General features: G+C 38.0%; 1 protein-coding gene across 5 annotated transcripts in view; it reads left to right on the top strand.

Annotated features, from left to right (window-relative positions):
- Positions 1-20,502, top strand: part of PTPRM (protein tyrosine phosphatase receptor type M) — a 797,090-nt gene that overhangs the window by 478,954 nt on the left and 297,634 nt on the right. For all 5 annotated transcript variants that reach the window (XM_047827576.1, XM_047827574.1, XM_047827573.1 and 2 more), the window contains exons 8-9: positions 2,794-3,102; positions 11,796-11,905. In XM_047827576.1, coding sequence (XP_047683532.1) covers positions 2,794-3,102; positions 11,796-11,905 — 419 coding nt within the window. The remainder of the gene's footprint in view (positions 1-2,793; positions 3,103-11,795; positions 11,906-20,502) is intronic.

Here is a 20,502-nt window from a genome sequence, read left to right as displayed (position 1 = left end):
ACTAAGAAATGATGCAGGCCTGTTTATGTAATAGAAAGTAGTTTTTTTATGGAAATTAAGTTAGAACTGCATTGTTTAAACTAATATCTGAAACATTTAGTCATTTTATTAGTAAGTAGAATTGATGAAAACCTTGGGAAAATGCTTTAGAACAGTTCTCTTGGATACCTGTGATTAATAAGGAAAGGGGCAAAGAGATGTTTGTTAATCTGTTTATATATAAGGGATCTGGAGCATATTAAAAGTTTTGTAAACATTCAACTAACGAAGCATTATATAAAATTAGACATTTCCTTTACATTGCAAAACGTCATGAGACTGGAAAAAACTGTCAATGTTATTTACAAATAACTTATTTATGATATTTCCCCTAATACTAACAATTTAAATATAAGACATTGATTTAGTAATAAGGTGCATTCCATGAGGATGCCACTCAGGATTCTCTGGGGGAGTTTTTGTCTCACTCGTCCTTGGTTCCTAGAATTACTATAGGACAGAGTAGCATGATGATCATTATTAACCTCATTTTATGGTTTGAGCAGATATCTGGCTGATAAATCCCATCTTGCACATATAAAACCAAGGTATCATTTCTGTTGAAGTGTTTTCATTTGTTGGAGGTCACAGGAAAGGAAGTAGTTAGTAGTTCTAGGTTCTCCCTACGTCCTAAGTGATGGAGAAAACCAGGAATTTATGCACAAACGGAAATCAAGAAACGAACTTTAATGTTAGTCCAGACAAATCTCCAGTAGCCACAAAGTATAGATAGAGTTTTCTGACAAAGCTGAAATGGGGAACATGGCATAGACCCCTCTTCTATGGAATTAGAAAGAGAAGAGGAAAGAATCTTCACAAGCACTTTTGTTCAAAGATTAAATACGTGTGATCTTTATTATATTTTACAGTCTGTGGTCATGTTTTAGGTGGGTTTGGGGATATCTTGAACATTCTAATTTAAATCTAACAATTTCTTTATTTTGGTAGATACTCTGCAGTAGAGAGTTAAAGCAACACGGTTCGTTGTCAGACATATATGAATTCAAGAGCCATAGTGAAACCTTGAACCAAGTTCTTGGACCCACCTTGGCTGCAATTTTTTTCATCTGTATATTGGGAAGAATAGCACTTGATTCACAGGATTGCTTTGAGGAATAGAGACTGTATAGAAAGCAAATCACACAGAATAAGTGGACATACAGTAAATAGCTATTATTTCTCAAGTTTTCATGCTGATTTTCCCTTACAAATCATGGATCTCTTTACATTCATGTGTGATGACCACAATTCAGGAAACCAAAAAGTCAGAATATATGGAGTAAGTATATTTATGGATAGTCCAAAACAGAGCATTTTAGATGAGCAAATCCATGAAAGGTAAACTTAGAAAAGTGTATAGCAAATAGTAAGTGCTCAATAAATGTTATGTATCTTTTTTACATGTATTCATTTTATTGAGAGGCAGAGGGAGAACACAAGCAGGGGAGGGAGGGGCAGAGAGAGAGAGGGGGAGACACAGAATCTGAAGCAGGCTCCAGGTTCTGAGCTGCCAGCACAGAGCCCAACACAGGGCTTGAACCTACAAACCATGAGATCATGACCTGAGCCGAAGTCGGATGCTTAATGGAATGAGCCACCCAGGGACCCCATGTTTATTTTTTAAAGTTTGTTTTTTCAGAGAGAGAGAGAGAGAGAGAGAGAGAAAGAGCGCACGCACATGAGCAGGGGAGGGGCAGAGAGAGAGGGAGAGAGAGAATCCCAAGCTAACAGCAAGGAGTCTGACACGGGGCTTGATCTCTCGAACCATAAGAAATCAAGAGTTAGATGTTTAACCATCTGAGCCACCCAGGCACCCCAAATATTATGTATTTAGTACTGTGGTTTTCATCATCATCTCATGAACAAGTTAAAGCTTTCTCTGTATATATTCTTTCTTTTAAAACTTTAAAAATACTTATATAGTCCCTGCAAATCATTTAGATTTCTAAGTTTGAAACCATGTATCTGGAGCTTGGGCTCAAGCAGTAATATGAAGACATTGTCAGGGATAGGAAAGAACTACTTGTAGAGTAATTGTATGAAATTCTATGCAAATCAAAACGCAAAAAAGGCCTGGAGTCCTGCTCAGAGGTTTATGCTCTCTAATCGTTAGGTTATTTCATGCTGAATTCTCAAGCTTTTTCTCTTATGTTTTCCAATTACATAATTGTAAATTAATTTTAAAAGATAAAACATATTTGTCAATTCACATCGAGATTGGTTTCATGTGTCAGAGCCTCAGAGGAGAAGAGCCTTAAAGAAAAGCACTGTATTTCCCTCTAATGAAAGTTTTGGAAGTTGTCAGTTCAGGGATAGAATGGTAACTCAGTGATTAGTAGAAACTCTGGGTCCTTCATCATTGCTTCGAATGGTTAATGTTTATGTGCCTCATGGCCCATCCTTTTGGCATGAGCGAAAAACATCATATCCTCAATCCAGCAAACAGGAAGGAAGAAGGAGAAAAGATGGTGAGCTCCTTTTAAGGACGCCTCCCAGAAACCGTTCTTGATCTCATCTTGTATGCCAATCACCAGAATTTAGACACAGAGCCACACCTCGCTGCAGAAGCCACTGAAGATTCTGCTCTTTATTCTGGGTGGCTTTATGCCCAGTTACGATTTAGGGATTTCATTATCATGGAAGAGACCAGATATTTGGGACAACTAAGACTATGTGTGACATCTGGGCTTCACCGACCTCTTACAATTCATTTCTCTTCTGTTTTCTTGTTCCTCCTTTTCTTTTATGTATTAGATCCCATGCGTGGCCCAAGAAAACTGGAAGTGGTGGAAGTCAAGTCTCGACAAATCACCATCCGCTGGGAGCCATTCGGATATAATGTAACTCGCTGCCATAGCTATAATCTCACGGTCCACTACTGTTACCAAGTGGGAGGGCAGGAGCAAGTGCGAGAAGAAGTAAGCTGGGACACGGATAATTCACACCCTCAACATACGATCACTAACCTCTCACCATACACCAACGTCAGCGTGAAACTCATCCTCATGAATCCCGAGGGACGGAAAGAAAGTCAAGAACTCATAGTACAGACAGATGAAGACTGTAAGTACTTTTAAATGATATGTTTACATGAAATACATATTCTTTCAAAGAAACAGCCCGTTACTTCTTTTAGGTTGAGATCTCTGTAATGAAAGTGAAGGAATGAGTTACTGTGTTGAAAAATATAAATGTGTATCTGTGCCTCTGAATTTAAGCACCGATGTAAAAGGGTAAAGGAGTAAAGATACAGAAGTTTATTTTAATTCTTTATGCATCGTACAGTTGCCTTTCTATGTGTAATTATCCTACATTGCTCTAAATAGTTCTTCATTCAAATTTTATTATCATGCTAGACTTAAGAGTTGTTGTTTGGGTAGGAGATTATATGAAATGCTTATTTAAATATATTTACATGGCATTCTGAAACATATTTCATAGTTCAGATAAAAATTCACAAAATAGAGGCTGCCCTTGCTTTTCAGCACAGTGCTGAGAAATTACCTCATTAGGTTGCTGGCCATGGAATAGATGATACTTTCCCATAGGACCAATATTATAAATGGATATTACCTCAATAAACAAGGATTTAACAAATAGGCAGTGCATGTCGCTAGCAACTCATCAAAGAAAGCAAATACAGAGTTGCAGTAAACCTCTAAAATAATTTAACATAGTAAAATTATCCATTGAATCCCAGAGCATGGACACAAATGAGCTTTTACATTGATTATACAGGGGACCCTCGCGCACAATAACATGTACATGTGGCACATAAAATATGGTGGTAGCATATCATATATTTGGCCTAAAATTTCTTTGCCAGCCATCAGAATAAGATGGCAAGGAACTTGAGAAGCCCATTAAGTGAATACACTTACTTATTCCTAGGCAAAAGATATTTCACTTTTTTCCTTTTTCTTCATGCAACTGATTATGCAGTGATCCTTGATCACCGATTATGGGAACCGGCCAGAGTGAATGATGAGCTCATCCCTCAGATTTCTCTTTTCTTTTCTGTAGCCTCATCAAGCCCTGCCTGTGCTGGTTGCTTTCAAATAGTTGTCTCACTGCAGTTATTTTTGTCAGGAATATTAGCTTCCTTCAGGTCACCCAATCAGGGCTGAGACTTGGGGCCCCGTCTCTGTTTCTCCGAGTTCTTGGCCATCTTCCAGAAAAGTGGAATAAGATGTCAACATTATCAGTTGGCCACCTCTGACCCCCACCTCCATATTTCTATGCTTAATTTGGTTCTAACTCCTGTTGTTTCTACTTCCAAAATACTAACTTGTTCTTTTCTCTCAATTTCCACTACCTATATCCGGATCCTCGTTATTGCATGCTGAAATTTCTTTTCTTTTTTAATTTTTTTTAATGTTTTTGTTTTATTTTTGAGACAGAGAGAGACAGAGCATGATCAGGGGAGGGGCAGAGAGAGAGGGAGACCCAGATTCCGAAGCAGGCTCCAGGCTCTGAGCTGTCAGCACAGAACCCAATACGGGGCTCGAACCCACGAGTTGTGAGATCATGACCTGAGCAGAAGTCAGACACTTAACTGACTGAGCCACCCAGGGGCCCCTAATTTTTTTTTTAATGTTTATTTATTATTGAGAGACAGAGAGAGACAGAGCGTGAGCAGGGGAGGGGCAGAGAGAGAGGGAGGCACAGAATCTAAAGCAGGTTCCAGGCTCTGAGCTGTCAGCACAGAGCCCGACATGGGGCTTGAACTCATGGACTGTGAGATCATGACCTGAGCTGAAGTCGGAGGCTTAACCGACTGAGCCACCCAGGCGCCACTACATGCTGAAATTTCTAACCTTCCTTGGTGGTTCCAGCTTTTGCCCATTCTAATGTTGCCTACTCAGCCACAAAACATGTTTAAAATACTCCTGCATCTCTGTTATTTCTCCTCCTTCGTTTCTGATTTTATTTAGTTGAGTCCTCTCTCTTTGACATCAGCTGTGGAGACATTTTTCTAGGTATGTCTCCTCTGGCAAGGTAAAAGAAAAGGAAAATTGAACTGTTGGGACTACATCAAAATAAACAGCTTTTGCGTAGCAAAGGAAATAATCAAAACATCAAAAAGGCAACCTACTGAATGGGAGAAGATATTTGCAGATGATATAGCTGACAGAGGTTAATATCAAACATATACAAAGAACATATACAATTCAGTGCCAAGAAAACAAATAATTCAATATAAAAACAGGCAAAAGACCTGAAGAGACATTTTTCCAAAGAAGACACACAGATGGCCAATAGACACATGAAGAGATGCTCAACATCACTCATCATCAGAGAAATGCAAGTTAAAACCACAATGAGATGTCACCTTATACCTGTCAAAATGACTAAAATCAAAAACACAAGAAATAACAAGTGTTGGTAAGCATGTGGAGAAAAAGGAACTCTGTGCGCTGTTGGTGGGAACATATACTGGTACAGCCACTGTGGAAAACATTATGGGGTTTCCTCAAGAAATTAAAAATAGAATTAACATATAATCCAGTAAATCTTCTACTGAGTATTAATCCAAAAAATTGAAAACACTAATTAAAAGTATGTGCACCCCTATTTTTATTGCGACATTGTTTACAATAATCAAGATATAGAAGCAACCCAGGTGTCCACATATAGATGGACAATATATGGAACATTACTCAGCTGTAAAAAAGAATGAAATCTTGCCACATGGCATGGATGGACCCTAGAGAGTATAATGCAAAGTGAAGTAAGTTAGAGAAAGACAAACACCATATCAAATCACTCATATGTGGAATTTAAGAAACAAAACAAATGAACAAAGGGGGAAAAAAAGAGAGAAACCAAAAAACAGGCTTAAATACAGAGGACAAACTGGTAGTTGCCAGAGGAGGGGGGGGGGGGGGGATGGGTGGAATAGATAAAAGGGATTAGAAGTACACTTACGCTGATGAGCACTGAGAAATGTATAGAATCATGGAATCATATGGTACACCTAACACTAATATAACACTGTATGCTAATTATACTTGAAATAAAAAAGTTTTAATCACAATATAAAAATACATTTGTATCGTGTCACTCTCTCCACAGAGCTGTCATTGACTTTGTTTAAATCTTGGCTTCCAAGGTCTTCTGCTTTCCTGGCTTATACTCTAGAACTAGTGACTTTTCCTCCAGTGCAGATCATTCTGCCCAGAATGTCACCCAAGCAGCAGGTCTGGTAGGCGATGTCCTTTCCATTCCACGCTCTTCCTCCAGGTCTGCTCTCCAGCGCCGCCTGCCGTCCACCTGGCTGCATCTCGCTTCCGTTTCCTCTGCTGCCCTCCACAGGGCTCCTCAGGCTTCAGGTCCTTCACAAAGCTGCCTCCAACTCCTCCAGCCTGTAGCACTCTCACCCCTCTGACCTCCTTTGCATCTGAGAAGAATCTTTTAATCTATGGGCTTTAATTCCCTCATCTGAAAAGTGAGAATAATAAGAGTTGTCAAGCATATTAGAGTTAGAGGAAATTTACATAGAGAGCCATTTGTAGCTGACAGAGAGAGGCCTTTAATGAGCGATCATTATTGTTGTTGCAGGGATTCAAAGCAACTCCTTGTGACCTTTCCTTCCTCTTTTTGTTATATTTAATCTTTTCGCCTCTTAACTACAAACTGGAGAGAAGAAGCCTTCTATTCTTCTTCTGTAACAATAGGCACGATACAGATTGCGAAATAAAACACTCAGAAGTGTTCTATTCGTCTTTAGATAAAACAGTAAAGTTTGCTGATCATCACCTCATTGAGGTTTTCATCAACAGTAATGTTTTAACCAAGGAGAGGGAAGATGATATGTAGTCCTTTCTAGAGATGAGCAGGTGTGTCTTACTCAAAGCCACGTGAGCGAACCCAGTCACTACTTTTGGGTTTCAAATTGAGAAAGGGCAGGAGATGGGAGTTCTGTTAAGTTCCATCAGAACATGAGGTAAGAATAACTTACCTTTTTGTGTAAATTATCTTGCTAGTCCCAGAAGTTGGGGCATGCATGACCTCCAAAAGAAATTCTACTGTGTCCGTAGCACACGGGCATGCAGTTAATTAGAAAAGCTTTTATTTCAAATTTATTTCCTAACAACAAAGACTTCGAAAACAGAGAAAGAGAAAAAAGACAAAAATAGAATAATTGTCATTCCTGAGTTTGAAAAAATGGGGTGGTCACTTTGTGTGTCTACCATTATAAAAGGCTACACAGTTCATTGAACATTATGAATTTTACTCTGGTAAAATATTTTTATTGAGTATTTATTTCATGAGAAAGTACATGGAAAAAATTACCTGTTTATCACTGTTAAAGGTATCACAAGAATAGAGCTCAGTTCCACAAACTTAGAAACTAAAGCTTATTTATCCCAAATCCTGAATTTCTAAGAACTTCTGAAAACAGGTAGTAGACCTAAGTTCCTGGGAGACACTGTTATTCCTAATTTATTCAACTCTTCCGGTATTTTATTTTAGTTTACTTTGTCTGCTCCTGATCTTAAAAATATATATGTATATTATGTATATACATTCATTTATATATTATTTTATTATTATTTAATCATTTATATATATTCATTTATATATTATATATGCATGTATATGTACATATATTATATATATAATTATAAATATAGTGTACATGTATATTTATATAATATCCATATATATGATATATATATGAATCTCAGTTAGGTTTTCTTGTTAACATGTCCACAGTGCCATCAAGTACAGGATCTCCAGTACATTTTAATAAGTTTACCCCTTTAAGTTGTCCTCTCTTCAGCGTAATTTTGACTTTCCCATTTTATTTTACTATGATTTAAACTAACTGAATGAAACCAAAGATATATTTTTTTCTAAGTCTTCACCTCTTTACATCTGCACATACATAGATTAGTAAGTATTCTCAATTAGGAAATATCATCTCAGAATAATAGAACCTCTCATATTTGCCTTGATACCACGAGAAGACTGATGATGATGTCATAATAAACACTTTCAAGGTCAAGAGGAAGAGACTAAGTAGAGTTTTCTCTGGCATGGCCCATTTTACTTCAGCTTCTGATTGATGAATATTACCATCTTAAATTCTGGACTCTGAATTTTCTTAGAACCTATCAGTGTTATAACTTCTTAAATGTGTTGGTTTTCTTTATTTCTGCATAGTTTCACATCAGTTCCTTCAACCTGAGATAAACAATTATTTTCATATTTATGTATTATTTAGAGTTTGGATGGTAGAGGTGAACTTAGTCCAACTTCCTCATTTTAGACATGAGGAAACTGAGACCCAAAGAGGTTCAGTGAATTGTCCAAAATTACACACTTTAATTACTGAAAAGTCTTGGGGTGCCTGGGTGGCTCAGTCGGTTAAGTGTCTGACTTTTGATTTTGGCTCAGGTCGGGATCCCAGAGTTATGAGATTGAGTCCCACATTGGGCTCTGTGCTGGATGTGGAATCTGCTTGAGATTCTCTCTCTCCCTCTTCCTCTGCCCCTCCCCCCCTCAAAAATAATACATAAATAAATAATTACTGAAAAGTCTTAAATCATTACCCAGTCCTCACGTCTGAATCTGAATCTGTATCTTTTTTTTTTCTGCCAAGCTATACTTAGCTGTGTTTAAAATAACTATAAAATCTTACATCTACCTCAGTAGCCCCTCAACTAAAAAAATGTGTACTACCTACGAGTCCTTTTGAAATTCTAGGCAGCCTTTCCAACCTCGGACATCTTACCAACCCTTAAAGGTCTATTCATATCCTCCCACAATCTAAAACATTCTCTACCACCCTTTTTAAACTGTATTGAGATGTGTTTATCCATTCGTGAGTTGATGAACATTTGGGTTGTTTCCACTTGAGCTATTATGAAAATGCTATTAATATTTATATATTAATATTCATGATTTTATTTTAATATTCATGTATAATTTTTTGAGTAATATATGTTTTCAGTTCTCTTGAGTATGTACCTAGGAGTGGAATTCACACGGTACATTTATCTGTGTGTATCTGTTTGAAGAGCTGCTAGGTTGTTTTCAAAGGAGCTGTATGATTTTATATTCCCTTCAACATGAGGGTTTCAGTTTCTTCACATTCTCAGCAATGTTTTTTATTTGCCTTTGGATTATCCCATTTTAATGGTGTGAAATACTATGTCATTGTGGTTTTGATTTGCATTTTCTGGCTGGCTACTGATGTTGAGCATCTTTTCATGTGCTTATTGGCCAGTTGTGTATCTTTTTTGGCAAAGTATTTATACAGACCCTTTGCCCATTTTTAATTGGATTATTTGTTTTCTTACTGGGTTTTAATAGTTCTTTATGTATTTAAGATACAAGTCTCTTGCCAGATAAATGATTTGCAAAAATTTTCTCCTATTCTGTGTGTTGCCTTTTCACTTTCTTGATAATGCCACTTGAAGCACAAAGGCTTTCATTCTGATGATGTACTTTATGTACTTTTTTTGTGTATGTGTGCTTTTGGTGTCATGTCCAAGAAACTGTGGCCTAATCCAAGGTCATGAATATTGACACCTGTGTTTCATTCTAAGAGATTTTTAGTTTTAGCTCATACATTTAGCTCTTTAATCTATTTTGATGTAAACTTTATATATGGTGTGAGGTAAGAATCCAACTTCATTTTTTTGCATACGGATATCCAGTTGTCCCAGCACCATTTGTTGAAAAGGTTATTATCTCCCAATTAAATTTTCCTGGCACCCTTAATGAATACCACTTGACTGCAAATGTAGAGATTTGTTGTTGTATTCTCAATTCTTTTCCACTAATCTGTATGCTTTATGTCAATACCACACTGTCGTGATATAATAGCTTTGTAATAAGTTTTGATAAGTGTGAGGCCTCTCCAACCACTCTTTGATTACTCACACTGTCACCAAAAAATTTGACCGTGCACCTTCAAATATATGTAGAAATACTACAGGTATACTAGTTTTTAAACAGGATAGACACACCAATACACTAAATTATATATAATACAAAGCATATGTGCAAAAAAGGAATTTAAATGAAGAGGAGATAAATAATATTTTTAAGCAATATTAAATGTTATTTTATAGAAAATTGGCAGGTAAATTTCCACCTTCCCTTATGCCCATTAGATTTTTTTTTTTGAAAACTAGTTAGTTCAGGTTTTTAAAAAAGTCACACCAAAGGGGCACCTGGATGGCTTAGTTGGTTAAGTGTCCTGCTCTTGATTTCAACTCGGTCATCATTTCACAGTTTGTGATATTGAACCTCATGTTGGGCTCTGTGCTGACAGTGTGGAGCCTGCTTGGGATTCTCCCCCTCTCTCTCTGTCCCTTCTCCTCTCTCTCTCTCTCTCTCTCTCTCTCTCTCTCTCTCTCAAAATAAATAAACATTTTTTACAATGGCATCAAAATTCCCAGTTTTTGTAATCATTAATACATAAAATATTTTAAAAAATATTTATTACATATTATTTCATCTATATCACATCGTTTTAAAACATGTATTTTGTGCATATGTAATACATTAAAGATCAGTACAGCAGTTCATATCTATTTTTCTTTCACATGCTTTTGTTACTCGATAATATAAATATAAAATATATAAAAATATAAAACTATAAATATAAAATCCATCCATGATAATGTACATAGCTGCCATTTACTTTCAGTCTTTTTTTGTATCATATTGTATGACTAAAACTTTCTTTCCTACCATTTGGTTTGTCTCCAATTTATTATTTTTATTAAAAAATGCTCTGTTGGGCACCAGGGTGGCTCAGTCGGTTAAGCTCCTGACTCTTGATTTTGGCTCAGGTCATGATCTCAGGATTCGTGAGATTGAGCCCTGAGTTGGACTCTGCTGACAAGGTGGAGCCTGCTTGGGATTCTATCTCTCCTCTCTCTGCCTTCTTTCCTGCTCTGCATGCATGAGCGCTCTCGCTCTCGCTCTCACTCTTTCTCTTTCTCTCTCTCCCTCTCTCCCCCTCTCTCTCAAAAGAAATAAAATAAACATTTAAAAAATGCTGTATTGACAATAACTGTATGTCTCCTGGTGTATATGTGCAAGAATATTACTCAGAAATATACCTAGAAGTGGGTCACATGATACATGCCTCTAACTTTACTAAGTACTACCATTACCAAATTGTTTTCCAAAGTGGCTGTACCAATTTCCACTCTCACAAGCAGTGTGTGGGAATTATTATTGCTCTGTATTTTTCCTTATTTCTGAAGAATACAAAAGTTCATTTCAAAGGTAATTACTGATCTTTGTGTAATTGATTCATGTTTTAAAGAAAAAAAAATGATGGAATTATTTTCTTTATAAAGACAGTGCTAAAACCATTTAAATGGTTTTAAATTTCGTATTTTTATTTTTATTTTTATTTTTTTAATTTTTTTTTCAACATTTTTTATTTATTTTTGGGACAGAGAGAGACAGAGCATGAACGGGGGAGGGGCAGAGAGAGAGGGAGACACAGAATCGGAAACAGGCTCCAGGCTCTGAGCCATCAGCCCAGAGCCCGACGCGGGGCTCGAACTCATGGACCGCGAGATCGTGACCTGGCTGAAGTCGGACGCTTAACCGACTGCGCCACCCAGGCGCCCCTAAATTTCGTATTTTTAAAAGAAAACTGAATGTATCTGTGGCCTATTAAATCTTATGTCTCAATTGAGAGTTAAAAATCTAATATATCTAGAAAAATCTAATTTTGAGGGGGGTCACTCAAACTTTTATTGATTTCCCCCCCCTTCTAGTGCCAGGCGCTGTTCCCACTGAATCCATCCAAGGAAGTACTTTTGAAGAGAAGATATTTCTTCAGTGGCGGGAACCGATTCAAACATATGGTGTCATCACATTATATGAGGTAGTATACACATTCATTAGTAATTTAATTTTTATTATAATTTCCATGTAGCTAGACTGTCTAGTATTTTTAAAAACGCATAATGGCATCATGTCTTTTAAGAAGTTTATTGTCTTTGATAGTTATAATGGTTACTGCATAGAAGCAAAAAAAAAAACACTGATTTTTTTTCAAATAATGTATCATTTCAGGGTGTATATTTATAATGCTTTGGATGTTTCTGGACTATATGCTATTATATGTAAAGACACAACATAATATTTTTAAAAAATAACCTGTATTAAAAACAATAAGTATTTTGTAACGAGCATTGATTACGAGGCAACCCCATCTTGCTAGCTATAAAATATTTTACTACTGAATTATAGAAGAACGGTGATTATCCAATTAGCAAAGTCAATAGACATTGTCTCAGGGATAACAATTGAATAATGTCTTTTGGTTCTTAGTATTAGCAAAACATCCTTTCGGCTTCCGTGGCATAGTTTTGTCTACTGAGGCATATCAAATGGTTGAATGGTAGAGAGCAGAGAAGAATTTGATGAATTGTTCAAGAAAAAAATAACAGCAGTGACGGGGTGACAGTCATCATCACATCTGTACGAGCATCATTTCGCTGTGCCTATTGTCATAGAAACAAGCAGGTGCATTTTTTTTAAGCTAGCATGTATTTGAATGCAAATGTAACAAAATTATATGTTGTTAGGTTTCTAAAAATCGCGACTGTTCCTCTGGTGGAGCCTCTGCTTGAATACCTATCAGAACTCCTGACAAAAGCCTGAGCAGATTAGCTGTCAGACAGTAATCACTGGTAAACCCCTCCCTGACCCAACGAGCCTCACATTTATGTTGCCTTCTACCTTTTGAAAATTGGTATTGAAATGCAAAAATTAATAACAATAATAATGTTTTTAATTGAAAGCTAAACGAAGTAAGAGAAAAGGAAAAGTTGATTTTCATGTTAAGTTATTGATGCTGTTCATTGGTTGCTTCGTTGTGAAAGAATTCAGCGTTAGGAACATCGATGGCTCAGCCTTTTGAGAGCTAAGTTTTATAATCAAATCAAACAAGTTCATATTTTTTTTTTCTCAATGATCAGAATCTTTCAGTTAATATTTTTTGGCCCCAGGACCATTTTCTGGCCTCAGTTTTGGAAATTCCTACCTAAGAGTAACAGAATATTTTATGAGAAAAGATAACAGCCTTTGAATCAATGTTACGTTCCAAGAAATAAGTCTATCTGTCCCAGAAGCCACATGTTCCTATCTAGACAAACAGAAAATAATAGCCAGATCCTTTCTTTCTGATCCCACTGAGCATACATCTTTGTGTAAAAAGTAACTTTAACATGAAAACAATAGGAAAAATAATTCAAAAGAAGAAGCTATTAATCTCTCTGAATTCAGCAGCCAGGGTCTCCCAGCTGAACACGGATCTAAATGCTGTTATAATGGGGATACGTGAATGTGTCATAAATCAGGGTTTTAAACATCAGATATAGTTAAGTAGCACAGGCTGGTTCATTTTTCTAGGTACCAAAGGGAAAATGTCAAATGTGTACGTTTTCTGACCACCAAATCTTTCTCTGTCTTTCCCCCATGCTTTCCAGAAGTAGGAAAGGGGGTTTCTGTTCTCAAAATAGGGCTTACATGGTGTCTCATGAGGAAGCTCTTCTTTAGTCAAGATGCACTGCCTGTGCCAGAGTCAGTGATAGGCACGGCTTCCTCCTGGAGCTAAGGACTGTTGTTGAATGTTCCTCGGAGGACCAGAGGCTCTGGGGACTGACATCATGCTAAGGAAATGGAACAGTTGTCCAGAAAAACAAAAACAAAAACAAACAAAAAAACCCAGCAATCTTAGGAACAGTACGTTCTGTCATAGAAACACATTTGACTATAGGTAAAAACCAGAGGGCAAGGTAAATTATCCTCATTGGAAAAAACTTAGTAACAAATGATACAGATGTTTCCTTAGGGCAGGGAGTATGCTTGGATCCTTTTTGCAGAAAAGAAGAGAAAACAGGTTGAATGCAGTAGATGTCGTACATGAATATGCTGTGGGTTCAGGTTATTTTCAGGTTCTCTCCTTACCTCTTATGAAAGATACACCAAACCATTAATGATCAGAAAATGTCAACATCATCATTTTCTGCCAGACGTTTTGGCAATTGACAGCATGAAAACACTCTTCTGATCTTACTCTTTGCCTCTCTGTTTTATTCCCCTAAGGTCCATCTTCAGTGTTCTTGAACTAGCCTTTCCTTTCTCTTCTCCCCACCTTTGTTTAGGCTTTAGCCCTTCACATCCCTTACTTTTTGATCAGCCCTTTATTTTTATCAGTCATCTGCCTGAGACCTAGACTGACATTTACAGCCTTCCTCAACAGCAATCAAAATTTTTATTTTATTAAATTAGAAATGTAATATCACTCTCTGAAGGAATATTTTAAGTACAGAAGTATTCAAAATAGTATCCTTGCTTCTTGCTTGCACTTTACAGAGGTAACAACTGTTAACTAGGTCATGTCCTTCCAAAATGTTATGAGGTAGAAATTATAGTGGAAATTCACTTATGAATAGAGATCAATAAAATTTAATAAATATTCACAAATCCAGCATTTTTTACAAGAATAATATGCCATATAAGACATCTACCTCACACCATACAAAAAAAACTCCTACCAAATGGAGTCATGTTCTAAACACAAAAGTTAAACTACCAGAACACGTTAGGAAAAATAAGGACGATATTTCTATAATATATCTTACTGTGCTTGACAATAAAACCAGAAAGTTCTATTTTAAAAGATTGACAGATTTACCTATATAAATATTTAAACTTGTAAATGACAAAAGATACCACTTGGAAAGTCTAAATACAGACAGAAGACTTGAGGAAATTATTTTCAACATTTATAACAGTCGATGGGCTGTTGGCTGCAATGTATAGACTTGATACAGATTGATAAGAAATAGACAAAGCATTCCATTAGAAAAACTGGACAAAGAATAAGAGGAGACAACTCATAGGAAAAAAAAAATCCAAGTAGCATGTAAGCATGTGAAAAGGTACCTACCCAATCTTATTAATGATTCAGAAATGAAATAAGTGCTACAAAAAGTTTAAGTCTGTATAATATCAAGGGTTAAACAGTGATGCGGGGAAATGCATATGTGTTTAGACTGTTGGCGGGAACATGCATCTCTTACGTAGATAATTTGGGAGAACCTTTCAAAATGTAAACATTGCATATCAAGTCTATTTCTAGAACTTTCAGCCAGTAATACTCCCAAGTACACAGTACTCGGGGATATATACATGTCCAAGCATTTTCTTTAAATGGCTCTCAATTGCCTAGTGAGTAAACTCCGGACTCCTGGTCATGAGAGTAACGCATCTACAAACTTTGAAATATATATATATATATATATATGTATATATATATATATATATATATCAAAAAATATATGTATCATTGACATACTGTACTTGTCCTGGATATTTTCTTTTTCTCACACACACACACACACACACACACACACACACATTTCTCTCTCTTTCTCCCTCTCTTTCCATAGAGAGAGGTGAACCAAGAAAAGGACTCTTAACTGTAGAGAACAAGCAGATGGTTACCACAGGGGACATGGGAAGGGGGATGGGTGACATAGCTGATGGGGATTAAGGAAGACACTTGTGATGAGCACAGGGTGATGTATGGAATTATGAATCACCAAATTCTACACCTGAAAGTAATATTACACTGTTTAGTAACTAACTAGAATTAAGATAAAAACTTAATTCCAATACACACGCGCACGCGTGTGTGTATGTGTATTTAGAACCTGATGCCATAAACCAATCTAATGTGTGAAGAGTATAAAGTGCAGTGTTGTATGGGTATGTACCAAACAAAGTAGAATGGTCTGGGCTTGTCAAATGATTGAAGTATTGATGAATCAAGAGTTGAAGACATGTCCAGATCCCGAGCCTGGATAACTGGGCTCAACTAATCCCTACTGACTAAGATAGGTAATAGAATAGAAAGAAGTAGAATTTAAGGGCCCTGTTAAGAAGTTTGGTTTTAATATTCAAGGCCTTCCATGATCTAATTCCAATTTACATTTACTACCGTATCTCCCATTATTTTTTTCCTGGATTTTCTGGAATTTAATGAGCTATGTATATGGAATTTTAATCCATCACACCTTCTTTCTATCATTTCCTTCTTTCTTCCTGATACTGTCCCCTCTTCTCTCCTCCTCTGGGACTTCTGCTTATATTTCAGTTTTTCATTCAAATATTATACTTTTCCCTGAAATATTCTAGGTTCTTTCCTCCCCACCACCCCCCCCCCAATCAGATTTAATTATTCCTTCCTCCGATTGCTTGTCTCTCCATTAAAAGACTGTATTTAACCCTGGCTGAAATTCCAATCAACTCACCCTTCCTAGAAGATTTTGAATCCCCTCCTGGTCAAAGATGGCATGTTATTCCATTTTGTTTTTCTATGAATCTTGTAGTTTAGGACCTGAGACCACAAGTAGAGGAAGGGAAGACAATTTGGGAATATTTCAGGCACCTACATACAAATCAGAAATCATCCAATACAAGCTGCCGTTGACCCCCATCTCACCTATCTCTAACCCCCCACCTGTGTTATTTGCATTCCCTTTTGACTTGGGGAAATTGTATAAAATTGCCTAGACCCAACATGGAACATCAGTGTTTTTCATAGAGGCTGCACGAAAATTGCCTTATCCCTCAGCCACAGTGCAAGTGTGGAAGCAATCCCAGGCATTCCTTCTGGGAGTTTCCTGCTGCTTTACTACAGCCTGCTACTTAATAGAACTTCATAAACATGAGTTGAATAAACAATAAACAAATGAAAAAAAAAACACATGCCAAAAGGACATGGTATGATATGTTTGGGTGTGAGTGTAGAGATGTTTTTTTGGCATCCGTTAAAATAATTGCTTAGATAAATGTATATGGAGCATCCACTCTACGATAGGAGTGGATTCTAGAGTTGACTGCTCCTGTTCCTGAAGAGCCGGTTTTTTATTCCTGGTATTCAAACTCCCAGAGCTCTGGATGGCTTTGAGGGGGATCGATGACCTTTCTGACATTTTGTGTCCTCATATATACAACATACTTGCTTGTTAGGGAGAGGATCCATAATTTTTAGGAGTGCATGAGTTAGTGTGCATGGGTGGGGGAGAGAGGATCTATGAGTCTTAGCAATTTCTCAAACAGCTGTGCCTGAAAGACTGTTACTAAGCCCCATCTAGCTTATCCTGTTGACCATGGCCATAGGTGAGTACGGTGGAACGATGGGTCCTTTGATAAAGCATTTACTTTCTGTGCTGTAGTCAGTGTGGGGGCGGCCACATCCTACTCGCGGTCGTGTGAGCATTTATGTGAGTGCATGCACACACCTCTTCTCCCCAGGAGTCTTCTTAGGAAAATATCTACTGAGTGCCAAATATTTACTCATCACCGTGGGCTCAGAAAGAAGAAGAAGACATCAATCACTCCTCAGAAAGAAGATACAATTACATGAAAAGTTCCAATTCCGTTGGCATATTTAAATCATGATTTAATACTACAGAAGAGCTGTGACAGTGCTCCATGATGTATGGCCAAATGAACTTATGAATGCAGTGACAACATCAGGCATTCAGCTGGTGCAATGATTGTTAGGCCAGATTTTGGAAGGCTTTCCAGAGAAGTAAAATGGGAACTTTAACTTTAACCATGGGCGGGCAGACATGTTTTGCTCCAATCTCGCCTGAACTCCCAGTGTCTTTGAAAGCATTTCTTTCTTAAGACCCCTTCCCCCCCCCCTTTTTTTTCCTTTTGATTTCAGTAACAGCTCTCTCTGTTGGCCTTTCTGGCTCATTTGTTGGTTTCTCCTCCTCCACCATTGATTACATTAAATATGAGTGTTCTCCCTAAAATCCTTTCCCCAACGACCTCATCCCTTCCTAAATAATACTATTTCAATGCTGATCACCCCCACATCTCTATTTCCAGGCCAAACGTCTCAAATCCCAGCTTATACAATGCATGGTATGGCCACAAGCCAGCAGTTCGTTTCCCCTCATTCATTCCATCCCATTTCAGTAAAGGTGGGGCCATCTTTTGCTTAAGCCCAAAATGTGGACCCTGTCCTTGACACTATCCTTCATAGTGTCCGCATCCAGTCTGTCACGGAGTTCTGCCCATTTTCACTCTCCAGTATGCCAGTTCTCTTCATTCACTGCACTCTTCACGGTGCTCACCTTAGTCCCAGCCACTGCACTAGCACAGGAACTAGAGGTTTCCCTCGCGGTCTCTGCGGAAACTCCCAGTGGCCTCCCTACTACCATTACTGCTTCCTTCCAGCAAACCACTTCTCCCCTTGGCCGCTAACACGGTCTTCTCCTAAGGGCAGTCAGATCATTTTGTTTGCACTCTTAAAAATGTTCAAAGGCTCCCCCGTGTGTGCATCCATCCTTCTTATCTTAGGGTACAGAGCGCTGCATGTTATGGCACCTGCCCACTCCTCCAGCCACTGATTGAGGGACCACGCTCACCTCACCTGCTGGGCCACAGCCACACGGACCTTCTTTCTGTCCATTGACTGTGCACGGAATGCTCCTGCTTCACGGCCTTAGTTCATGCTATTCTTTCCTGAACTCTTGGCACAGCTGGCTCTCTCACAAGTTCAAGTCTCCTCAGATTAACTGTCATCCCCTCAGTGGCCCCTTCCCCAGTGGTTCTTGGTGGCTGTGCATGTATCCCTCCCTGCCCCCAATATTCTTTATCTTAGCACCATGTTTGTCTCATCTACTGAATTGCAGTTTTTTTTTAATTATTAATTTACATACTGCATCTCTCCCAGCTCCACCCACTGAAGTCCAGTTTCTTAACCACCTGAGGGCAGGACCTGTGTCCACCTGCCGACCGTGGTGCTCGCGATGTCAGTGCTATTCCATCAATATTGGAATGGAATGAGTGAATCAGAGTAGGTAGAGAAAACGGGTCACAGATAGCCCTGTCACATTCCAGGCAGGTGAAAGTTTATGAGGAAAAACAGCGTCAGAAAAGCCCAGTGTTTGTGGTACAGTAAATCTTTATCCCCCAACCAGGACAGAAGGTAATATAATATCATGGTGTCGAGTATGCAGAAATAAGTTTGAAGAAGAAGATGTCGGTGGGTCTTAAACCCAAAGGTAGGGAGTTTGGACTTTGTCCCATATATGATTGTGTACCACTAAACTTTTTGGTAAGGCAATGAAATGAACAAGGAGATGTACCTAGCCCTGACGGGTGGTGCTAGTCCTCATTTTAATTATACTGTATCTTAATTGTTAAATTGCTTCTCTACTTGTCTACCAGACTGTTACCTCCCCCGGGTCAGGTACCGTGTCCCAATCACCAAGTGAGATCCCAGCTCAGAGCACAGGGCTTGGTGCACCAGAGATGTACAATGAATAGGTTTTGAATGGGTGAATGAATGAATGAACTTTGGGGAGTGAATATGCCGTCAGAGCTTAGAGCTGCCCTCTCTGAACTACCTTTTTCTCGAGAAGTATCAGAAGGAGGACCAAGTAAGCAACTAAGCACACAGGGGTGACAGCGCTAAAGTCCCTCCCACAACAGCTGGTGGTAGACAGGGTCTTGTCTCTTATAAGGGAAGTCTGCTAAAGGGTTAACAACAGATATGCCACCTGACTCTGAGACTGGCATGCACCGCGGTGATTAATATATACAGCAAACATTTTCTTGCCAAAGCTGAGATGATTCAATCTAAATATTCTTCCAGAGAGGTCTCCTTAATTATAATGACATGGTATAAATATAAGAAGAAAGAATGTCAATTATCACTTCGTATAATAACAGTGTTAGTGTTCATGCACATAAATTATAAGTAAGTTTACCTATTTAAAAGCAAGGAAAAGTGCTCGGTTTTGCAATTTAAAACTTTTGAGTATGCCACATTTAAAAATTATGTCATTATAACCAGTAGAAGTTAGTAATCACCACTAAAATGCGTGTTCGTGAATAGGTGATGAACTACTTATAGTGAAATTCTTTTAAAAATCACTTGAAAGGACAGATTTAAAGACACCTATGTTATATTTATTTTCATGCATTCCAGACTCATCCAATGTGCTTTGAACAGCTGTTAGTTACGTGGCAAAGATATGAAAGCTTTTAGAGTGGCTCAGCCTGAAATGGCAGCTCCTAGTCGTGCATGGTGATTTAAATTTAAATTTTAGTTAATTAAGATTAAGTAAGATCAAATTTTCAGGTCCTCAGTCTCACTAGCCACATTTCAAGCCACCTGTGACCAGTGGCTACCGTCCTGAATAGTGCAGAGTAGAACTTCCCTATCATGTGGAAAGTTCTCTTGGACAGGGTTGCTCTAAAGAAAAGAAGTAAATAGGACCCGTCACGAGCACCACAGTCATACCATCAAGAGCTGCTGACATGTGTCTGGGATTTATTTTGAGATCAGATATCTTTGCCCACATTGATGAACACATTTAAAAGTGCCCTTAGTTTCCAGTAGACAATAATCCTATTCAGTGCTAAATCAAACTGGCCACTGGC

The sequence above is a fragment of the Prionailurus viverrinus genome, chromosome D3 (assembly GCF_022837055.1).
Source record: "Prionailurus viverrinus isolate Anna chromosome D3, UM_Priviv_1.0, whole genome shotgun sequence".
NCBI classification, from domain to species: Eukaryota; Metazoa; Chordata; class Mammalia; order Carnivora; family Felidae; genus Prionailurus; species Prionailurus viverrinus.
The sequence above is the reverse complement of the archived record's forward strand: the minus strand, read 5'-3'. Positions and strand labels throughout refer to the sequence as shown.